Source organism: Primulina tabacum, chromosome 10 (assembly GCF_025594145.1).
Source record: "Primulina tabacum isolate GXHZ01 chromosome 10, ASM2559414v2, whole genome shotgun sequence".
NCBI lineage: Eukaryota > Viridiplantae > Streptophyta > Magnoliopsida > Lamiales > Gesneriaceae > Primulina > Primulina tabacum.
This window is the reverse complement of record NC_134559.1, coordinates 1,281,161-1,302,290: the sequence shown is the minus strand read 5'-3', so window position 1 is coordinate 1,302,290 and position 21,130 is coordinate 1,281,161. Positions and strand designations below refer to the sequence as shown.

The following is a 21,130-nucleotide window of genomic DNA, read 5'->3' as shown; positions in this document are numbered from 1 at the left end:
TATGTTATGCTTCAGCTCTGCCAATAAGCCACAAGTTCTCACCTCGCGCTGTGCCTTGTGTTTTTATTGGATATTCCAATGTTCAAAAAGGGTATAAGCTTCTCAATCTCCGGTCACGAAAGATCTTAATCTCTAGAGATGTGGTGTTTCATGAACATATATTTCCATTTGATATTACTGATCAACCTCATCCCATTTTTATTCCACCAACTCCTATGGTGGATTCCTCACTTATTGATGAAGGGTCATCTACTGCCATACCCACAGATGGACCATCAACTTCTGGTGATGCATCCTCTGATGTTCCATTGCGCAAATCCACCAGAAATAAAGTTCCTCCGATTTGGGCAAAAGATTACTCTTGTTCATTTACTCACAATCATGGTCACAACACTTGTCTTTATCCTATGACCAATTATCTTACCTATTATCATTTTTCCAAATCACACCAGAATTTCTTAGCAGCCATGTTTTCGGTCAAAGAGCCACATTTCTATCATGAGGAAGTCACTGATGGCAAATGGCGTGATGCCATAAATGACGAGCTTGCATCTCTCGAAAGAAATCACACATGGGACATTGTGGATTTGCCGCCATAAGTCAAACCCATTGGATGTAGGTGGGTGTACAAAGTTAAGCTTAAACCCGATGGTGATGCTGAAAGGTTTATGGCACGTTTAGTAGCCAAAGGATACACGCAACAGCCAGGTATCGATTTCCATGACACTTTTTCCCCCACTGCGAAGATTGTGACGATTAGATGTCTTCTCAATGTGGCTGTGAATTGTAATTGGCCCCTTTTTCAAATGGATGTCACCAATGCGTTCCTTCAAGGAGATTTGGATGAGGATATCTACATGGTTCTTCCACAAGGCTACAAAGTCCAAGGGGAAAACAAAGTTTGCAAGCTAAGAAATCATTATATGGTTTGAAACAGGCCTCTTGGCAATGTAACACGAAGTTCTCGAATGTTATGATAGAGGGTGGTTATTCTCAGTCCCAACATGACCATTCTTTATTCTTCAAGCGTGATGATACTTCACTCACTTTGCTTGTGGTGTATGTTGATGACATTGTCATCACTGGGAGCTGCACAACGGCAATCACAAATTTGAAGATGTTCCTTCACTCCAAACTGCAGCTTAAAGATCTTGGGCATCTCAAATACTTCCTAGGTATTGAAGTAGCATGTTCCACGAAGGGTATCTATCTTAGCCAAAGAAAGTATGCGTTGGAGCTTATTGCTGACACAGGGGTGGCGGGGGCCAAGCCATCTGATACACCAATGAATCAGAACAAGAAGCTCACTAGCCATGAGCTTGATTCTGTTATGCAGCAAAGTCAGGGCAGTGTATCAGTCGATGCTTTGCTGGAAGATCCAAGTGAATACCAGCGATTGGTTGGTCGGTTGATTTACCTGACCATAACTCGACCAGACATATGTTATGCAGTTCAATCCTTGAGTCAATTCATGCATGCTCCGAAGACGTCTCACTTCGATGCGGCTATTCGAGTTGTCAAATATATTAAGAGAAATCCTGGCCAAGGCATTCAACTAGTGCCTTCTACTTCTGTGTCTCTTACAACATATTGTGATTCGGATTGGGCCGCTTGTTTCATGACTCGTCGCTCTGTTACTGGTTATTGTATCAAGCTAGGGATTTCACTCCTATCTTGGAAATCCAAAAGGCAGAACACCATTTCACGATCATCCGCGGAAGCTGAATATCGTGCCATGGCGACCACCACATGCGAAATTATTTGGATTATTGGTCTTTTGCGCGACATGGGAGTTCACATTCGTGGTCCTACAACTTTATTTTGCGATAATATGGCTGCCATCCACATTGGTGCTAATCCAGTGTATCATGAACGGACAAAACACATAGAGATAGATTGTCACTTAGTCCGTGAGAAGATCAAAGAAGGCCTCATACGCACTCAATACATTCCTACTCGTCAACAACTTGGAGACATTTTCACGGAAAGTTTGGGAAGGGCTCAGCATGCCTACTTGCTTGAGCTTCTAGGAGTTTGTGATTTGCATCAACCTTCAAGAAGGATCCCATCTTGTTGCACATATCAAAACAGTTCAAGCTTGTTGTTCGCACCCACATCAAGCTTGAGAGGGAGTGTTAATTGTATATGCTTTCACGTTTTTTACTAATTAGTCATTAGAAGTACGCTTCTTAGTATTCTTACACAGATTGTTCACCACTGACTGATTTGAGAGAGAAATGCAAAAGGGATCTGTGTTCCGGTTGATGTCTCACTATTTACAAGAATCAAGGCTGCTTCAAAGCCATGTAATATCTGTAAGATGATTGTTTTTACTCTTAACGATCAGCCATTTTGTATTACCTCAAATTCCAATGCATGATCACGTTAATGTACTGCTTGTTGTTCTTCTTTTACTTGTCCCCAACAATACTTGCAGTCGTGAGCATGCATTCAATATATGAATCTTCATCTTGTTGTCCAGTCAGATGAAAAAAGCGCACTTAATCTTCTTGTGCTGTATATTTAGATCAATTTTCAAGTGAATATTGCTTTTACATTCGGACTCGGATTTTGCCTCCGTGTTGTTAGTTAGATGTTAACATCCATTCCAGTAAACTCATTTGCAACTTGGAAGGTTTTTCTAAACTATCTAAAAATCGATGAAAGGATGAATACAATAGAAGATGAAGATGGAGGGAAAAAGGCAAACGGAAACTAATTACAAAGCTTTCATATAATTGATTAGTGGACACATTTAGCTAATGAAGTACATATTAGCATCTTCCTTTTTTCATGTTGAATGATACAAAAGTAGGTCAGAATGAAGACCACACATCTTACCTCATTGGTACGTCAGGCTTAGCTCTTGCTTTAGGTGAAGCAAGCCCAGCCCAATTTTTACTGCAATGAAATAATGAAGAGGTGTGGTACAGAACAGAGTTCTGGATGCAAGTTCCAATACTATAAAATATATCTCATCTCCAGAAATAAACCCTTTCATTGCTCTGAATTATTTACAAAACATTAATTAAAATATCAATCAATTGAATCAATGCTGCATGTGAGGTCCTTGCTTTCTATTAGAAGTAAACAGAGAGAGAGAGAATGGAAATCTGAGATTCATTCTTTTATTCCATCGTACTGAGAAAGAGGGAAAAGAATTGTTTTATACAAGTCTACCTACTCCTATTTACAGGCTGAAAATATGAAACATATAAAATTAAAACTCCCCCTCAAGTTGGTTGGTAAATATTTTTAACAGCCAACTTGGACAACATTGGAAGTAAGGCAGAAGAAGGCAACGGCTTGGTGAACATGTCCGCAAGTTGTTGTTGCGATCGAATTGGGAGTAGCTTCAGAGTGCCATCACTGAGTTTATGTCGAACAAAATGACAATCAATTTCGATGTGTTTCGTTCTTTCATGGAAGATAGGATTTGATGCGATATGTACTGCTGCCAAATTATCACAATATATGGTTGAGGGTTGGGCAGAATCAAAAGAAAGATCTTTTAGTAAAGCTCGTAGCCAAACGAGTTCACTGGCTGTAGAAGCTAAAGCACGGTACTCGGCTTCGGCAGAGGAGCGAGAAACGGTAGCTTGGCGCTTTGCTTTCCATGAGATGAGAGATTCACCTAAGAAGACACAAAATCCTGTTGTTGATTTACGGGAGTCCATACAAGAACCCCAATCTGCATCAGAAAATGCCTTTAGCTGCAAGGAGGATGCTGAGGAGAAATAAAGTCCTTGACCAGGAGTACCTTTGAGGTATCTCAATAAGTGGTGAACAGCTTGTAGATGGGGCGATCTGGGTTGAGACATGAATTGACTCAACTTATGAACTGCATAAGTGATGTCAGGGCGTGACAAAGTGAGATATAGAAGACGACCAACTAGACGACGATATTGTGTTATATCAGGCAGAGGATCACTATCAAAGGAGTTGAGGGGATTCTTAGGCTCCATGGGAACTTGGACAGATTTGCATCCCAAGTCACCACTATCCTCAAGTAATTGCAGAGTATATTGACGTTGAGAGATGACTAAACCACTCGAAGAACGGGCAATTTCAAGTCCCAGAAAGTATTTCAATGCACCAAGATCCTTTAGTTTAAATTGAGAATTGAGAAATGCCTTCAAAGAGGTGAGAATATCCGGAGAAGGACCCGCAAGAATAATGTCATCAACATATACTAATAATGCCACAAATGAAGCACCTGATCCCTTAGTGAACAATGAGTAATCAGATTTGGATTGAACAAACCCAAATGCGATTAAGGCTTGAGAAAATTTTGCATACCATTGGCGCGAAGCTTGCTTAAGCCCCTAAATGGATTTATGGAGGCGACAAACGAGTTTGGTTGTATTAAGTCCAGGCTCCCCCTGTCGATGTGATCCCAAGGGTAGATCCATGTAGACTTCTTCAAAAAGATCACCATTAAGAAAAGCATTATTGACGTCGAGTTGAACTAAATTCCAATTCTGACTAGCCGCAACAGCAAGCAACATCTTCACAGTAACAAGTTTTGTCACTGGGAAAAGGTATCCAAAAAATCAATCCCTTCTTGTTGGTTATAGCCCTTAGCTACCAACCGAGCTTTGTAGCGTTCCACGGATCCATCAGCTCTCAGTTTTACCTTATAAACCCATTTCGAACCAATAAAATGTTTATCAGCTGGTAAAGGAACAACCGACCAAGTGTTATTCTGCTCCATGGCCTGCAATTCAAGTCGCATAGCCTATCGCCATTCTGGATATTTGATGGCTTGATGAAAAAATTGTGGTTCAAAATGAGAGGATATGTTTAAGGCATAGGCTTTGTAAGAATGAGATAAAGAATCATATGATAAGACCTTGGATATAGGGTATCGAATATGATGTGAAACATCAGGGGCTGAGGTCAAATTGGATAAAAGATTGCAGTGATAATCTCGAAGATAAACAGGGTGTCGATGGGGACGAGATGATCTGCGAGGTGTTGGATGTTGAGAGCTAAAAACGGAAGATGGTGGGTTAGATGTAGACATAGAAGTTTCTGGACATGGGGGAATAAATGGTTTCGGTAGAACGAAATCCGAAAAACAGTCAGGAATGGACTCCAATTGATGAATTGAATGAAAAGGAAAGGTTTGTTCATGAAATATGACATCTCTGGACACAAATATTTTCTTGGACTCAATGTCGTAGAGTTTGTACCCCTTTACTCCAGGAGGATAACCAAGAAATATACAGGGACGTGCGCGAGGATGAAATTTTGAGCGGTTGTGAACCAAAGTCGATGCAAAAACCAAGCATCCAAATACTTTGAACTGAGAGTAATCAACAGTGGATGAGTAGAGAAGTTCATAGGGAGCTTTGTGGCCAAGTAAAGGTGAAGGAGAGCGATTAATAATGTAGCACGCAGTGAGTAAGCAATCAGTCCAGAAATGAAGAGGAACACGAGACTGGAAATAAAGCGCACGAGCCACATTTAATAAATGCTGATGCTTTCTTTCAACCACAGCATTTTGTTGAGGTCGATCTACACACGAAAATTGATGGATGACGCCTTTTTCGTGGAAAAATTCAGAGAACTTTAACTCGGGAGCATTATCACCGCTAACTTTCCGCTAACTTCCATCTCCGATCATTCACCGCTGCAAACCGGAAGTATCTCTGATCAAATTTGGTTGCCTCTGCTTTGCCAGTGGAGATTTATTTTCGTGCGTATCAATGGCTTCGCATTCAATTGATCCTCAAATTTCTTCATCTACCAGATCCGCCATTGATGACCCGCTCAGTCCCTACTTCCTTCATCACAGCGACAACCCTGGTATTACACTAGTCTCTCAAAACTTAACAGGTGATAACTATGCATCTTGGAGTCGTGCGATGTTGATCGCATTATCCGTCAAAAACAAGTTAGGATTTATTGATGGTTCGATATCTAAGCCTAATGCATCGAATGTTCCTCTTCTGAATGGCTGGATCAGAAACAATAATGTGGTCATTTCTTGGATCCTCAATTCAGTTACCAAGGAAATCTCGGCCAGCATCATGTTTCCTGAATCCGCACATGCTATTTGGATCGATCTTAAAGAAAGATTTCAACAAAGCAATGGCCCTCGCCTCTTCCAATTGCGACGAGAATTGATTAATCTTACTCAAGGTCAGAATTCAGTGAGCATTTTTTTTACAAAGCTGAAAACATTATGGGATGAATTAAGTAATTTTCGTCCGACTTGCACATGTGGTCTATGCTCTTGTGGGGGTACGAAAGAACTTCATGATTTCTATCATTCTGAATATGTGATGACGTTTCTGTTGGGTCTCAATGACACCTATACTCAAATCAGGGGTCAGATCCTCCTATTGGATCCTTTACCCCCTATTAATAAGGTTTTTTCTTTGATTCTTCAAGAAGAACGTCAACGCACAATCGGTGCTTCTAGTGTTGTCCCACTTGACATACCCAATGATCTGGCTCTTGCTGTCAAAAATCACAATCCCAAACAGAGTAATCATCACATTGAGGATCTGAACAAGTTGAAGTATAGGAAGAAAGAAAGGCCATACTGCACCCACTGTCAGATCCATGGACATACTGTCGACACATGCTTCAAAATTCATGGTTATCCCCCAGGGTATAAATCAACACCAAAGTATCGCCCTGACCCCGTCCCATCAACTCACAGTGCTAAGGTCAATCAAGTGGCTCAACATTCTTTGCATACCACCACTGCAGCTTCTCCAAATTTTTTCCATTCACTCACTCCTGAGCAATACCAACAGCTGATGAATATGTTTTCTACACATCTAACTACTACTGTCGACCCACCATCAAAGCTAGATATGGCCTCTTCATCTACAATAACAGGTACTTGTCTTTCTGCCCCTTTAGCATCCAATATGCTACATTCTAAGGTCTGGATTCTGGACTCCGGGGCATCCAGTCACATATGTAATTCATACGAGGCATTTCTGGAGCTGAAACCACTAGATGGCTCTACGGTAACATTGCCAAATCACACCATCATTTCTGTACAATCATATGGTGACATTTATTTGAGCACTCATATTACCCTGAGGAACGCTCTTTACATTCCAGATTTTAAATTCAACTTACTGTCTGTAAGTTCTCTCACACTTGATTCAAACTTTACGGTTACCTTTCACCAAGATCATGTCTCAATTCAGGAGACATGCACCAAGAAGATGATTGGCAAGGGTAAGAAAGTTGGAGGCTTATACGTCCTGGATATTTCAAGCTTCATCCCTCCATCCGTAACTTTTATCAACCACGTCTCTGCAACCTTATGGCACCATCGACTTGGACACATTTCTTTCAAGCGGCTCGAGAAACTGAAGGATCGGTTAAAGTGTCAGTTTCCTAAACATTGTACTGCTGCTCCATGTGATGTGTGTCCTTTAGCTAAGCAAAGACGTCTTTCTTTTACTTCAAATAATCACTTGTCTGAGAAACTTTTTGATCTGATACATTGTGATATATGGGGTCCTTTCCATTTACCATCTTATTTGGGTCATCGTTACTTTGTTACACTGGTGGATGATTGTACTCGGTTTACTTGGACATTTCTTCTTTGCAATAAAAATGATGTAGCAGTGGTTATTCCAAGATTTTTCACTATGATTGAGGCACAGTTCAACACCAATATAAAACAATTTCGCTCTGATACCATATTAGAAGTAAACAGAGAGAGAGAGAATGGAAATCTGAGATTCATTCTTCTATTCCATCGTACTGAGAAAGAGGAAAAAGAATTGTTTTATACAAGTCTATCTACTCCTATTTACAGGCTGGAAATAGGAAATATATAAAATTAAAACTTTCATTTTCATTGACTAGGTCTCCTGGGGAGGGTCCTATTTAGAATTTAATTTGACCTACTCTACTCGATGCTTACTGATTCATAATATTTTTTTCAAACGAAATTATATCATTTGCTTCATCAATCAAAACATAAAAATACTTTAAAATTGTAAATTAATGAGGAGAAAAAAGAAATTAAAAGTATCCGATGAACCATGGAACAAGTGGGCCGCGATTTAAAATGGTTCAATATTTCTATCCCGATATTTTATTATATATACATATATTATTATTGGTTTCTTTTTTTTTCCTTATATATGATATAAAACGATATAATTATGAGAGTATTTTCTAATTAGTTGCTAATGTTGACTTGCATGTATATTTGTCCGAAGAGGGCTACAGCATGTGATAAATAGTTTCAACTACACAGATCCAAAGATTCTGGATTAATCCTGATATTTTTTTTGGTGCATGGGAGCAACTAAACAGCGACAAATACCCATCCAATACATGGGGCAAACCATTATGTTTGAATAAATACAGGTTTAGAAAAAATAATAATAATAACATGCGTGGGCAAATCATGAGAGTGTATTTATTTCCAACAAATATACCTTTTTTAGTAGGTAAAAAAAATGTCCACAAATTTTTTCAAACGAAATTATTTATCAACGCATTAAATACAATGATTTAGTGAAATAAAAAATTCCAACGCGTGAGTCTTGCGTAATTTTGGTGGTAAAATATATAGTGTGTTAACTTATTTATTTTTACGAGAAAGAGGTTAACTTATATAAATAAACTAATCGTAAGTGCAATCCTGTGCGATAAAATGTTTAAAAATATTTAAATTATAATAATATAGGTAAAGTGTTGTCGGTGCATGGAATTATTTAAACACTAAGTTTGAAAAGATTAAAAAACAATGACGATATGAAGTCATGTGAAGTGGGCTCATCCCCAAGAATTATAATTGAAAACATAAGCCAACCAACAAACCTGTGAAATTGGCGATTGTGATGTTTCTGTAATTACTGATCTCTTATCCGGGCATCGTAAATATACTTAACGTTGCACAAATGTCGGACAAATACGTTTGTTACTGGAGAAGGAGACACTCAACGTGCAACTGCAATATGAAATCTATCTATTGCACCGACGCGAGAAAAAGTTCGGTTACTTTTTCTTGGGAACGAAATAGTGTAAAACCGCGTAGAGTCAGACTAGGCTAGCTAGAGTGTATTTGCAGTTGGGCTACTTCTTTATTTGCATTTAATTTAACACCGATCCCCCCCCCCCCCCCCTCCCTATTTCACAAATCCTGTCCAGATCCAACTGGAGCTCTTGTAAAACCTCACACTGGATCTTCCGACTGACACATATTTCAGTGCTATTATGGCTCGAGTCCAACAATCCTACCGCAACAAGGTACCTTTTCTTTATCTACTCTTCCTAATTTTCTTCGCTTCTACTTTGGTCAGTGCCTACACTCGAAACCAACCAAAAACATCTGAGATTCTTGGTAGAAGAAGGATGTTATCAGAGACAGAGGATGAAGATCAGCCTATCATCAAGAAAAAAAACAGTCCGAGCACAACCAAAAACCATACAAAAATTGTCAGGCCATCTTCAGGTTCACTAAAGAACCAAACCAAGCTCCTCAAAACCACTAATATCACTGGTTTACTCAAAAACCAAACCAAAGTTTCCAAGTTTCTCTCTGATTCATCCAACAACAAAACCAAGATCGCCAAAGTTACCAATTTGGATCCCATTACAGATTCCAGTCCAACCCTCAAATCCCAGCTCCAGAAACTTAATTCCACCTCAAAAAAATCATCCTCAAACTCAACGACCGCAAAAACTAGCTCACTTTTAACCAAGAAATCTTCAGATCTACCCAAGGTGACCTCATCCAATAACAAAACAACAAAAGCCGAGTTGGAAAAGGGTGTCACCGAGACCAAATCCAAAAGCCCGGGTAAAGACCTACCCAATAAGGCCCAAAAACAGCCAAACCCTAGTTGGCTCGATCAAGAAGATGACGGCGACCTGGTTTCTGAGTTCAGAGAACTCCCATCGAAATTTCAAGAAACTATAATGCCAGACTTGGAAAAGATCTCCAAAACCTCACAAGTTTACCTCACCAGATACAACAAAGAATTCACCAAAGGATTCAAGCCATATGTGGGCAACAAATATGCACCCACCATTGCTTCTTTAGTCTCGTTCGCCTTCATTTTGATCCCTTTAATCCTCGTATCACTCATTTTCAATAGAATCAAAGCTTATTTTTCGCTTCAAAAATTCTTGATTTTCATCCAAGTCTACCTCTCGATATACTTCACAATACTCTGTTTATCTTCACTGGTCACTGGTCTCGAGCCGCTTAAGTTCTTCTACGCAACCTCCCGGTCCACGTATGTGTGTGTACAGGTGCTGCAGACTCTTGCTTATGTGTTGTACCTGCTGCTTCTGTTGATGTACCTGATTCTTGTGTTCTCGACTGAGATTGGGCTGGCCACCAAGGTATTGGGCCTGGCCCAAACATTTGTGGGCTTCGCAGTCGGTCTGCATTATTACATGACGGTGTTTCATAGAGCGGTGCTGCAACAACCGCCAAAGACTAGTTGGAAGGTCCACTCCCTGTACGCCACGTGTTTCCTGGTGATTTGTCTGTTCGGTAGGGTTGATTGGAGGAAGAAGGCTTATTTACACGAGGGGGGTGAAGAGGGTAAAAAGAGTTAGTCAAATTTATTATTTAATTAATATTATAAATTTATTTAATGGATTGGCAAGAAGCATAGAAGTTTTGCTTCTCCTTTTTTACCATTCAAAACTGTGTAATTTTTATTAAAATATAGCTAATAAAAGTTTCGATTGTACGTTTATTTTAAACTATTCTAGATTTTGGAGTCGGCTAGTAGCTACCCATTCTATGTTTATGTGCACAATATAAAAATTTCAACTTTTAAAAGATTGTAATATCGGATCTCATTCGAATGTCCAATTTTCAGGATAAAATATAATTATAATGAACAAAACATCGTGAATATGGATAATAATATAAACTAAAAAATAGCGATTCTTGCATTTGACTTGAAAATTAGTTTTATGTATTTATTAAAACTTAGATTTGGCAATAAAATCCAAAACTAAGTTGGATGATGATTCTGTTCTATAAAAATGATTTTGGTTAAAAATTAGCATTAAAATTATTTAGTTATCAAACAAGATTTTAAAAAAATACGAGAGAATTCGGGTTATACGGGTTGAGTCGGGTTAGATGAATTCGTGTTCGGGTTGGGGTTTTCGGGTTGCTTCGGGTTCGGGTTGGGTTCGAGTTACAAAAAAAATAATAATAATAATTGCGCGGATTGACCCGAAACTCGATCCACCCGACCCGATTGACACCCCTATCTTTGGAAGAACTATCACGCTTTAATTATTATATATGTTAAATTAAAAGTCTATTATTCACAAATCTATGCATGGATTTAGCGCTATAGACTTAGTTTTATTTGGTAGCTTCAATGCTACATGTGGGACACTGCCTCATATGGTTTAGATGGACAAGATTCACACACATATATGATTTTAAAAAAAGTAATGGACCCCATGTATGTGTTGCTAAATTTGGGCCCTTAATTCTATCATGGGGTAGTGCCCCTATAGGGATGACAATGGGCTGGGGCCGGGACGGGTTTGCCGTCCCCATCCCCATCCCCGAATTCCACCCCCACCCCCATCCCCACCCCAATCCCCGTTTTTTCGGGTGGGGATGCCCACCCCAATCCCCGATTTTTCGGGTGGGGATGGGAAGTTGATCCCCGAAATTTCGGGTTCAGGGAATCAACTTCTCATCCCCATTTCAAGAATATTAATATTATAAGACGATAACGAATTCGGAGATTTTCTCAAACCAAAACTTATTGTTATATATTATTATTAGAGATAATATTAATATTAATATCAATATTAATAATAATAAGATTATATTAATAATATTATTATTTTATTATTGATATTATTTTTGGGGCGGGTTCGGGGATTTCGGGGATGTGGATAGTAATCTCATACCCGTCCCGAATTACATCGGGGATTTAAAAAAATCTCCGAACCCGAACCCAAACCCGAAAAAATCAGGGGATCCCTATCCCCGTTTCGGGTTATTCCCGCGGGGCTCCAAACCCGTGGGGAAAGTTGCGATACCTATGCCCCTACATGTAGGATGGAATCAACCGTTTTATTTAAGATCATCTGGTTAATGTAATATTTAATTTTTTTTTTGTCACCTTTCATTTTAAATTGTAACTGATACAAATGTGCGAGTAAATTTCTTTTACACTTGTTAAAATTAGTTCCTAAAAGATCCAACTATTTTCAACGTGAATGCACATCTAGATAGTCTTTTTTTTTAATTATTACAATACACAAGAAGAAGGGGATCGAACTCAGAGTGGAAAACCAGCTAATCTGATAGGTAAAACAAATGAATTACGAGCCCGATATCATATAGTCCTTTATAAAAAACAATTGACGCATATATAATATAATATTATAATTAAATTATTCAATAAATGTTACAAATGGATCGATGGGATGGATTTCCTTATAAAAGAGTGACACTGACTCAAATAATTATTTAAGAAATAAATTTTCAAAAATTTAATTCAAAACTCAAACGGCGCAATAGCAATGGAGAGAAGAAAGCCTCCCACTTCCACCTCAGATCTGCTCTCCTGGTCGGACCCTACGCCCGCCGCCGCCAACTCTTCCGCTTCCCGCTCCACCCCACGTCCTAACCAGGTACCACCGCATTACGTTCTTCACCCTTTATGTAACGTCACTGGTGTTTATTTCTTAGCTGAGCTCATATACATATATTCCTTTGAGTAGCCGTCGGATGGAATTACCAAGTTGTTGTTTGGAGGTCAGATCAGTGAAGAGGAAGCCGAAATTCTTAATCGGAGGTAATACTTTCTTTGCTGGATCTTCTTGTGTCAGTAATTAGAGTGCACTATTTTATGCCAAGTAATTTCAGTGTCCGATATGGCCCTTGAAAATGCTGTTCAAATGGGTCCTAATGTGTGTTTCCGTGTTATTAATGCACTGTTTTGTCAAAAATATCCAAACCAATACGGGGAAACCATGGAAGAAACTTACACCCAAGCACATATAATTTCGCTTTCCATTTGGTAATTGGGTTATGCATATTTTCTAGTAATTCATCGAAGTTTGCTCTATTACAGTTTTTAGTCATCGAGGCACACATTTTGTGCATGCATAATACAAATAATATTATTTTTGCGTCATATATTATACAACAAGAGCAAACTCGGCTCAAATTTATGAATCTAATTTTGGAATACATGGAAGCTCTCATTTTATAGTTTAAAAAAATGATATTTATCGCCTTTTTAAGGCAACATGCATTTTCAATTTCCAATATGAACAAAAGAATGAAAAGGTTTGGAGAGGTTAGATTTAAATAAAGAAAGGAGATATTTTTGGAAGTAAATAAAGTGTTGGACCATGATGCCATGATAGTTTTTACGGGGCACTCAATTTTAATTAAACAGTAGAGATTTATTTAAAATAAATAAAATAGTTGGCACTGAAGTAAATACTAGTTGCCCCTGGAGTCTGGACAGAAAAGAGGAATAAAAAAATCAACACAGTTGGAATAAGTTTGTTTGCTGCTTTCAGGAAACCTTGTTCGGGCTATAAAATGAAGGAGATGACTGGAAGCAAAATATTTGCGACTGATGGAGAAAATGGTGATTCAGAACCTGGTAAATTTGATGGCAATTTTAATGGCCGAACTTCTGTCCGTATTGTGCAGGTATACATTTTTTTTATGTTTTAGCCATAGTCACTTTATAGATATCAGCATCCGTTGACAAAGGAGGAGCAGGGATGAAAGGTAATTCAAAAATTTTGGAGGGGAGGGGATGAAATCATATTTTTGAGAAAATGAGGATGAAAAATCATGCCAACCACACCAGTGTCTGTTGAGCAGTCTAAAAACCAAACCTAAATTTTTCCTGTTCCACTGACAGCAAGCTGCCAATGGAATAAGCCAGATATCATTTGGCACTGAAGAAAGAATTTCTCCTAAGAAACCAACTTCTGTCCATGAGGATGCGAAACAGCGTGAATTGAGTGGAACACTAGAAAATGGGTCGGAAAGCAAACTTAAGAAGCTTCTGTCTGATGCTAAATGTAAGGAGCTTAGTGGGAATAACATCTTTGGCCCTCCTCCCGAAATTCCTCCTCGATCTTTGGCATCTGCACGCAATGTGGAACCACAAGAAAGCAGAGCTATGGGTGAACCCGCACCACGAAGTTTACGCACTTCTGTCAAAGTTTCTAATGTGAGTAAAATTTATGAGATATTCTATTTTTTGTTTCGTGCAAATCTCTTCTTTCTTCATAAATCATTCACCACGAGTCATAGTACTAAATTTTGTGACTAGCTAAAAGCATGAAAGATATTCCACATCGATCACTCAGTCGCTCACAATAAACTTTTCTGCAAACTTTCACATCGGATCTCGAACTACTAATTGAATCTTTTCATTTTTCCAGGACCTGTAGTCTTCGAATCTCATAGACTTTATTTTAACAAACAGATTTGGGCCTATAATTTGTGGAGAGCCACATCACATCACTGATGATGTAAATGATTTATAAATTACATTCATTAATGATCTATCTAATTACACATCATCTCCAGTCTCATGGATATTGTCTTCTCATTATCCACATTCCTTGTCACATCCATGGATCACTTTTTCTTGTCTGTATTCATGTATTCTTAGCAGAACTGAAGTACTGAACTTCATCTCTCAATTGCAGCCTGCTGGAGGTCAAAGCAACATCTTGTTTGGTGAGGAAGCTGAGGTGAAGGTACCAAAGAAAATCCATGACCAGAAGTTTGCCGAGTTGACAGGTACTGACATATTCAGAGGAGATGTTCCTCCAGGATCTGCTGAGAAGCCATTGAGTGAGGCCAAGTTGAAAGAAATGAGTGGCAGCAACATATTTGAAGATGGCAATGTTGAGTCGAGGGATTACTTTGGTGGTGTCCGCAAGCCCCCTGGTGGAGAGAGTAGCATCGCGTTGGTTTAGCCTCAAGTGCTGCAATGGCTACTCACTCGACTGAGTTGATATTAAGTCTCTTGGTGATCTAAGAATTTTAGATTTGTATCATGGATGCTGAAATCAGTTTGACAATTTACTTACTTTCTTGTATCATTGGATATTTGTTCTAAATTCAAGGTGTCAATCTCTTTTTAACATATATACGAGATGATGTTTACTAGAATTTATAATGATGGACTTATTATTATGCCTTAAAAAAAGAATTCAATAATGAGCACAAAAGAAAGATAATCAAGAGAGGCCATGCCTGGTGGGATGGGGAGGCAGCAGGAGCAGGAAGAAAAAGATGATATTATTATGAAGAAGCAGTCCAAATCTTTGAAGACCAAAGCAGCACATTTTGTATCTAATCTTACAACCGTTTTACTCAACCCCATTTCTGATAAACCCTCCAAGCCTCGCCCGCCTCCTCATGTAAATTCTTCTTGGAATCTGCTTTTGTTTTCTACTCTCTCATTTGGTGTTATGTTTGTAAATTTTCTTCAACTTCTTGTAGAATTGTTGCCTGTTTGATCGTAATTTTTGGGCTTCGGTTCTGGTTATTATTTTTGGCTTTTGAATAATATCTATCTTTGAGTTGATTGTAGGGTTTTATGGTGGCTTTATATGTGTAGTTGATTGTTTATGCTTCAATAGCTTTGTGCTGTTGATATTTTGAAACATGAGTCTGTGTTGAGGGGTGGAGTTAAAATTCAGTGACTGTGAACTTGCCATAAGAAAGGGGGAGGAAATGTTTTCATTTCACGTTGTCAGTATGTCATCCTAACTAGTTGAATACTGGTGGTATATATACACTTTACTAATTGAACGACTAGATTAGCTATGACCCTCCCTCCTATTTTTTCTTCATTTGGATGTCTAGGGGTAAACAATCTCTGGGCAGAGCATTCTATCGAGCTGCTAAATTTGGTGGTTCTCAAAATCAAACCCCCAAATCCAGTTCTGTTATGGCTGTTGGTAATGAGAGTAGCTCTAATGTTTCTGCAGATGAGGGGATCTCAGTGCAAACCTTAAAGGAATATCTGCATTTGGAAAAGCTCGCTGAAACTTCTGAACCATCAGTGCTTCTCTTTGAGAAGACATGAATCGCTCTTTATGCCGCGCCACCCGTAATTGTTCAGGGGCGGATATGAATGTTAATTTTTATTGAAAAATATAAATTATTATTAATTCACATGTAAGTTAATTTCATTCACCAAAATCATTGGGTATATATATTATTTATTTTTAAAAAAATTAAAATTACTAAATTGAGTAAAAAATATTTCATGAATAAGGATAAGTTGATGATATATGGTAAACATATTAAATAATATTTTAAATTATTTGATATTTTAGTCATGTTTTATAATTTTTAAAATGATTTGTTCAAATATTGTTTCTTGGGAAGTAAAAAGTATTAATATAGTTTTTTTAGCTGAACAGAGTATTAGTTCAAAAATATTATTTATCACTTTTTTTTATTTGTGATAAATCATCAAGTTTTAAAATCTAAATTAAGTAAATATGGATGTGCTTTATGAGTTAGTACGGGTCATATAAAAATAAGTAAACATGAGATTGATTCATATCAAGTAAACACGTACACCCTAAAAATAACAAGGTTCTAAAAAACGTAAAGCGCCTCAAAGCACGGATGTCGAGCTCCAAGCTTTTCAATTTTAAGCGAGATTAGCGCAGGCTTAAGCGTGAAAAACGTTTTTTATCTTTAATGTAATTGTAAGTATCTCAAATCAATAAATAGATAAAATAATACATAAATACGATAAATTTAAATCTGATTCATAAATTCTCATATTTATAAAAGCATAAAAAGCTCAAAATTACAATTTTTATTTGTTTTTGCAACTAGACCGCATTAAAAAATGCTAAATATTTGTCAAATCATTATCAAACATACTTAATCATAATTAAAATTTAAAAATAAACATCTAAATTATAAATCTAATTTATTATTTTAAAATAAAAAGACATACATTCAAAATAAAAATATATATAAATAAATAGATGCGATTAATTGTTCTTAAGCACACTTAATTAAATGCCTTAATTATGTTTAATTCGGTTAAACTACAATTTAACCGTTTTTTTTTTCTCCGAAGTGGGACGTTTTTATCGAGTTTCAAGCTTAAGCGGAGCTTAAACGGGCTTTTTAGGACACTGAAAAATAATAATAGACATACCGATAATCCATACTAATTGTAACTAACCCTGCCCGAATTAAAAAAAGTAACAATGGGTATGTTATTAACCTATGATGAAGGAATTTTAATAATCACAGTACAAATCATTATTTAAAACATGCCAAACACAAAAAGAAACAAATCCTGGCGTATTAATTAATAACTGTTGAAAAATATATTTAAAATGTGTGTATTGAATATTTGAATGTTGAAAATAAGAGTTGTAAATATTGAAAATTAGTGTGTGATGATGTAGGTAATGATGTATTTTATTTTTGGATTATTTGTAAAGATTTCCTATAAATAGATCTCTCATTTGTGAAGAAAATCACAATTGAGTAGAGAGAAAAATATTATAAAGTGTGTAGTTTAGTAAATTTTGAGAGTTTGAGATTTTTACTTTTTACCATAAATTTTTACTTTTTCACAACACGTTATCAGCACGAAGCTCTAAAAGTCCTTCATATTTTTCCAAGCTCCAAACAGAAGAAAAAGGTAACAAAAGTAATAATATTTATTTTACTGTTATTTATTTATTGTGTATATATTTAATATATAATATAATATTATTATTAGAAATAATAAAAGTAAATTTTTCAAAAACTTGTTATAAATCCTGGGAGGATGTTAAGACGACATCCCACACTCCCGGTAAGGGATACGACAAGTATAAAAGCCTATAAGGTTTTTAAACAAAATAACTTACGACACCTCATTATAATAATGTGATATGATATACATAATTATTTAAACATGATTAATATTATAGTCACCATATTATTACCATAAAATTATACAAATACATACATTTATTTTTTGTACACCAACGGTCATAAACGGTAACAAAACGGCTAGTTTTTACCCTATAAATATCATCTCACAAACACATTCAATCACTCCAACTTTCTCTTCTTCTCTAAAAATTATTCTTCATCAAATTTTTCGAAGAAAAAAGAAGATGACTTTCTCAAAGTTATTTTTAATTATTTTGGTTATCATACTCACGAGTCTTTTATTTATCGGAGAATATCCTCCTCGTGTGTTTTCTTTATTTTTACAAATACTTGTATTTGTTGTTTATCCATTACTTTGTATTGCAATATTCATTAACTAATAAAATGCATCGTAATTTTTTTTAGTACCACCATGTCAAACTTGGCAAAACTCGAATTCATTGCTCTTGATATCACGGAAAAAAATTATATGCCATGGACTCTCGATGTATAAATGCATCTTGAGTCATTGGGTCTAAATGAGACCATAAAAGAAAATGGCATATCGACATCCCAAGAAAAGACAAAAGCCATGATATTTTTGCGTTGGCATCCCATGGCTTTGTGGAAGGGATTAAAAGAAAGATTCGAACAAATGAATTTAGTGAGAAATCATCAAGCACGACCCACTGGTTCAACGGCATTTCCTGAAGTAAATGTCGTAAGCAAAAATGAATTTAAATCTGGAAACCAAAATCAAAGTTATAAACAAGATTTTGGTCGAGGACGAAATCGAGGTCGTGGTCGTGGATGTGGACGTGGAAGTGGTCGTGGTCGTGGTCGTGGTCGTGGACGCGGCCGTGGTTTTGAAAATAATCGAGATAGTTACTTTTATAACTCATCTCAAAAGAACGTCCCAAACCATCCACAGAAAAGGCATCATGAAAATATGAGTGTTAATGAGAATAAGTCAAAAAGATATGAAAGTTCTTGTTTCAGATGTGGTACTCCAGGACATTGGTCCCGTATTTGTCGAGCCCCTGAGCATCTTTGTAAACTTTATAAAGAATCATTAAATGGGAAAGAAAAGGAGACCAACTTCACTGAACAAAGTGAACCTTTGAGTGATTCAACTCATTTTGATGCTGGAGATTTTCTGATTGATTTATCAGACAATGATCAATTTGCTGGTGGAATAAATATGTAAAATATTTTATGTACCCATATGATAATGTTTTATTGTGTGCTATATTTTTGCATTTTATTGTCAGTAATTTTATTTCATTGCATATATTTTTTGAAGTTGAAATATGGAAAATACTATGAGCAAAGCTGAAGTTTGCATACCCGATAGTGGTACAACGCACACTATCCTCCGAGATAAAAGATATTTCTTGGAACTAAAACCAACAAAAACAAGGGAGAATACAATATCAGGTCCTGTAGACTTGATTAAAGAATGTGGTAAAGCACAATTTTTGTTACCTAATGGTACAAAATTTTTTATCAATGATGCTTTATATTCACCACAATCGAAAAGATATTTGTTGAGTTTTAATGATATATATTCCCATGGGTATGATCCTCAAACAATGAATGAAGGGAATGAGAAATATATGTGTCTTATCACATATAAATCAGGAAAGAAATATGTGATTGAAAAACTACCAATGCTCCCTACTGGATTGCATTATACACACATAAGTCCCATTGAATCAAACATGGTAGTTGATAATTCTTCAATATTAACCAATTGGCATTACCGATTGAGACATCCTGGTTCAAAAATGATGCGAAGAATTATAGAAAATACACATGGTCATCCGCTGAAAGACCAGAAGATCTTTCAGAATAATAAGTTTCAATGTAAAGCATGTTCTCTTGGAAAACTTATTATAAGACCATCACCAGCCAAAATCCAAACTGAATCACCAATGTTTCTTGAACGTATTCAGGGTGATATTTGTGGACCAATCCATCCACCATGTGGACCATTCAGATACTTTATGGTATTGATTGATGCCTCCAGCAGATGGTCACATGTATGTTTATTGTCAACTCGAAATGTTGCATTTGCAAGATTACTTGCTCAAATAATAAAATTGAGGAATCAATTTCCCGATATACAATCAAGAAATTAGACTTGATAATGCTGGTGAATTTACTTCCCAAACTTTCAATGATTATTGTATGTCTATGGGAATCATTGTTGAGCATCCTGTTGCTCACGTACATACACAGAATGGATTGGCTGAATCATTGATTAAACGTCTGCAAATGATTGCTAGACCAATGATTATGAAAACAAAGCTCTCTATTTCTATATGGGGACATGCAATTTTACACGCTGCTTCATTAATTCGCATCAGACCAAGTGCATATCATAAATACTCCCCATTGCAGCTTGCATTTGGTAAAGAACCAGACATTTCTCATCTGAGAATTTTTGGATGTATGGTGTATGTGCCTATTGCACCACCGCAACGAAAGAAAATGGGACCTCAAAGAAAGGTTGGAATTTATATCGGTTATGATAGTCCATCAATCATTCGATATCTTGAACCTCAGACAGGCGACGTGTTCACAGCACGTTTTGCTGATTGTCATTTTAATGAGGAAATCTTCCCAATGTTAGGGGGAAAACAGAAACATACCGAAAAAGAAATTACATGGCATGTATCATCGTTGTTACATCTGGATCCAAGAACAAAACAATGTGAAAAAGATGTACAACAAATTGTACACTTGCAAAGAATAGCCAATCAAATACCAGATGCATTTGCTGACACAAAAGGGGTAACTAAATCATATATACATGCTGCAAATGCCCCTGCTCGAATTGAAATTCCAAAGAAACAAATTGAAGATACTCATGATGTCATTAAACGCCTGAAGCGTGGAAGGCCAGTCGGTTCCAAGGATAAAAATTCTCGAAAAAAAAATTTATAGAGAAACACGATGATCACAAAATAAAGAATTATGTTCTTGAAGAAACACATGATGATCACAAAATAGAGAATGGTGTTCCTGAAAAAACACATGATGATGAAAATATTCTGTCAGAACCACAAACTGACGAGAATCATGAAATCTCTATCAATTACATTAATACTGGAAAAATATGGAACCGAAAAGATATAGAAGAAATTGATGATATATTTTCTTATAATGTGGCAATCGACATCATAAATGATAATGAAGATCATGAACCAAAATCTTTTGGTGAATGTAAAAATCGGCAGGATTGGATAAAAT

The 21,130-nt window shown here is 36.8% G+C and overlaps 2 protein-coding genes across 2 annotated transcripts; both read left to right on the top strand.

Moving 5' to 3' along the window:
- Positions 1-8,890: 8,890 nt before the first annotated feature.
- On the top strand, positions 8,891-10,710 carry LOC142505699 (uncharacterized). Its single transcript, XM_075618783.1, has one exon. The coding sequence runs from the start codon at positions 9,208-9,210 to the stop codon at positions 10,558-10,560; it is 1,353 nt and encodes a 450-aa protein (XP_075474898.1). The 5' UTR covers positions 8,891-9,207; the 3' UTR covers positions 10,561-10,710.
- Positions 10,711-12,399: 1,689 nt separating this feature from the next.
- On the top strand, positions 12,400-15,090 carry LOC142506161 (uncharacterized). Its single transcript, XM_075619320.1, has 5 exons — positions 12,400-12,621; positions 12,712-12,785; positions 13,522-13,657; positions 13,875-14,189; positions 14,674-15,090. Exons 1-5 carry the CDS (start codon positions 12,511-12,513, stop codon positions 14,944-14,946), a joined length of 909 nt encoding a protein of 302 aa, XP_075475435.1. The 5' UTR covers positions 12,400-12,510; the 3' UTR covers positions 14,947-15,090.
- Positions 15,091-21,130: the final 6,040 nt, after the last annotated feature.

Excerpts from the sequence above, each read along its gene's own strand:
- LOC142505699 (XM_075618783.1), top strand. The coding sequence starts at position 9,208 with ATGGCTCGAGTCCAACAATCCTACCGCAACAAGGTACCTTTTCTTTAT.
- LOC142506161 (XM_075619320.1), top strand. The coding sequence starts at position 12,511 with ATGGAGAGAAGAAAGCCTCCCACTTCCACCTCAGATCTGCTCTCCTGG. Across the intron at positions 13,658-13,874 it reads CTTCTGTCCGTATTGTGCAG|CAAGCTGCCAATGGAATAAG; the intron begins GTATACATTTTT and ends TTCCACTGACAG. Across the intron at positions 14,190-14,673 it reads CTTCTGTCAAAGTTTCTAAT|CCTGCTGGAGGTCAAAGCAA; the intron begins GTGAGTAAAATT and ends TCTCAATTGCAG.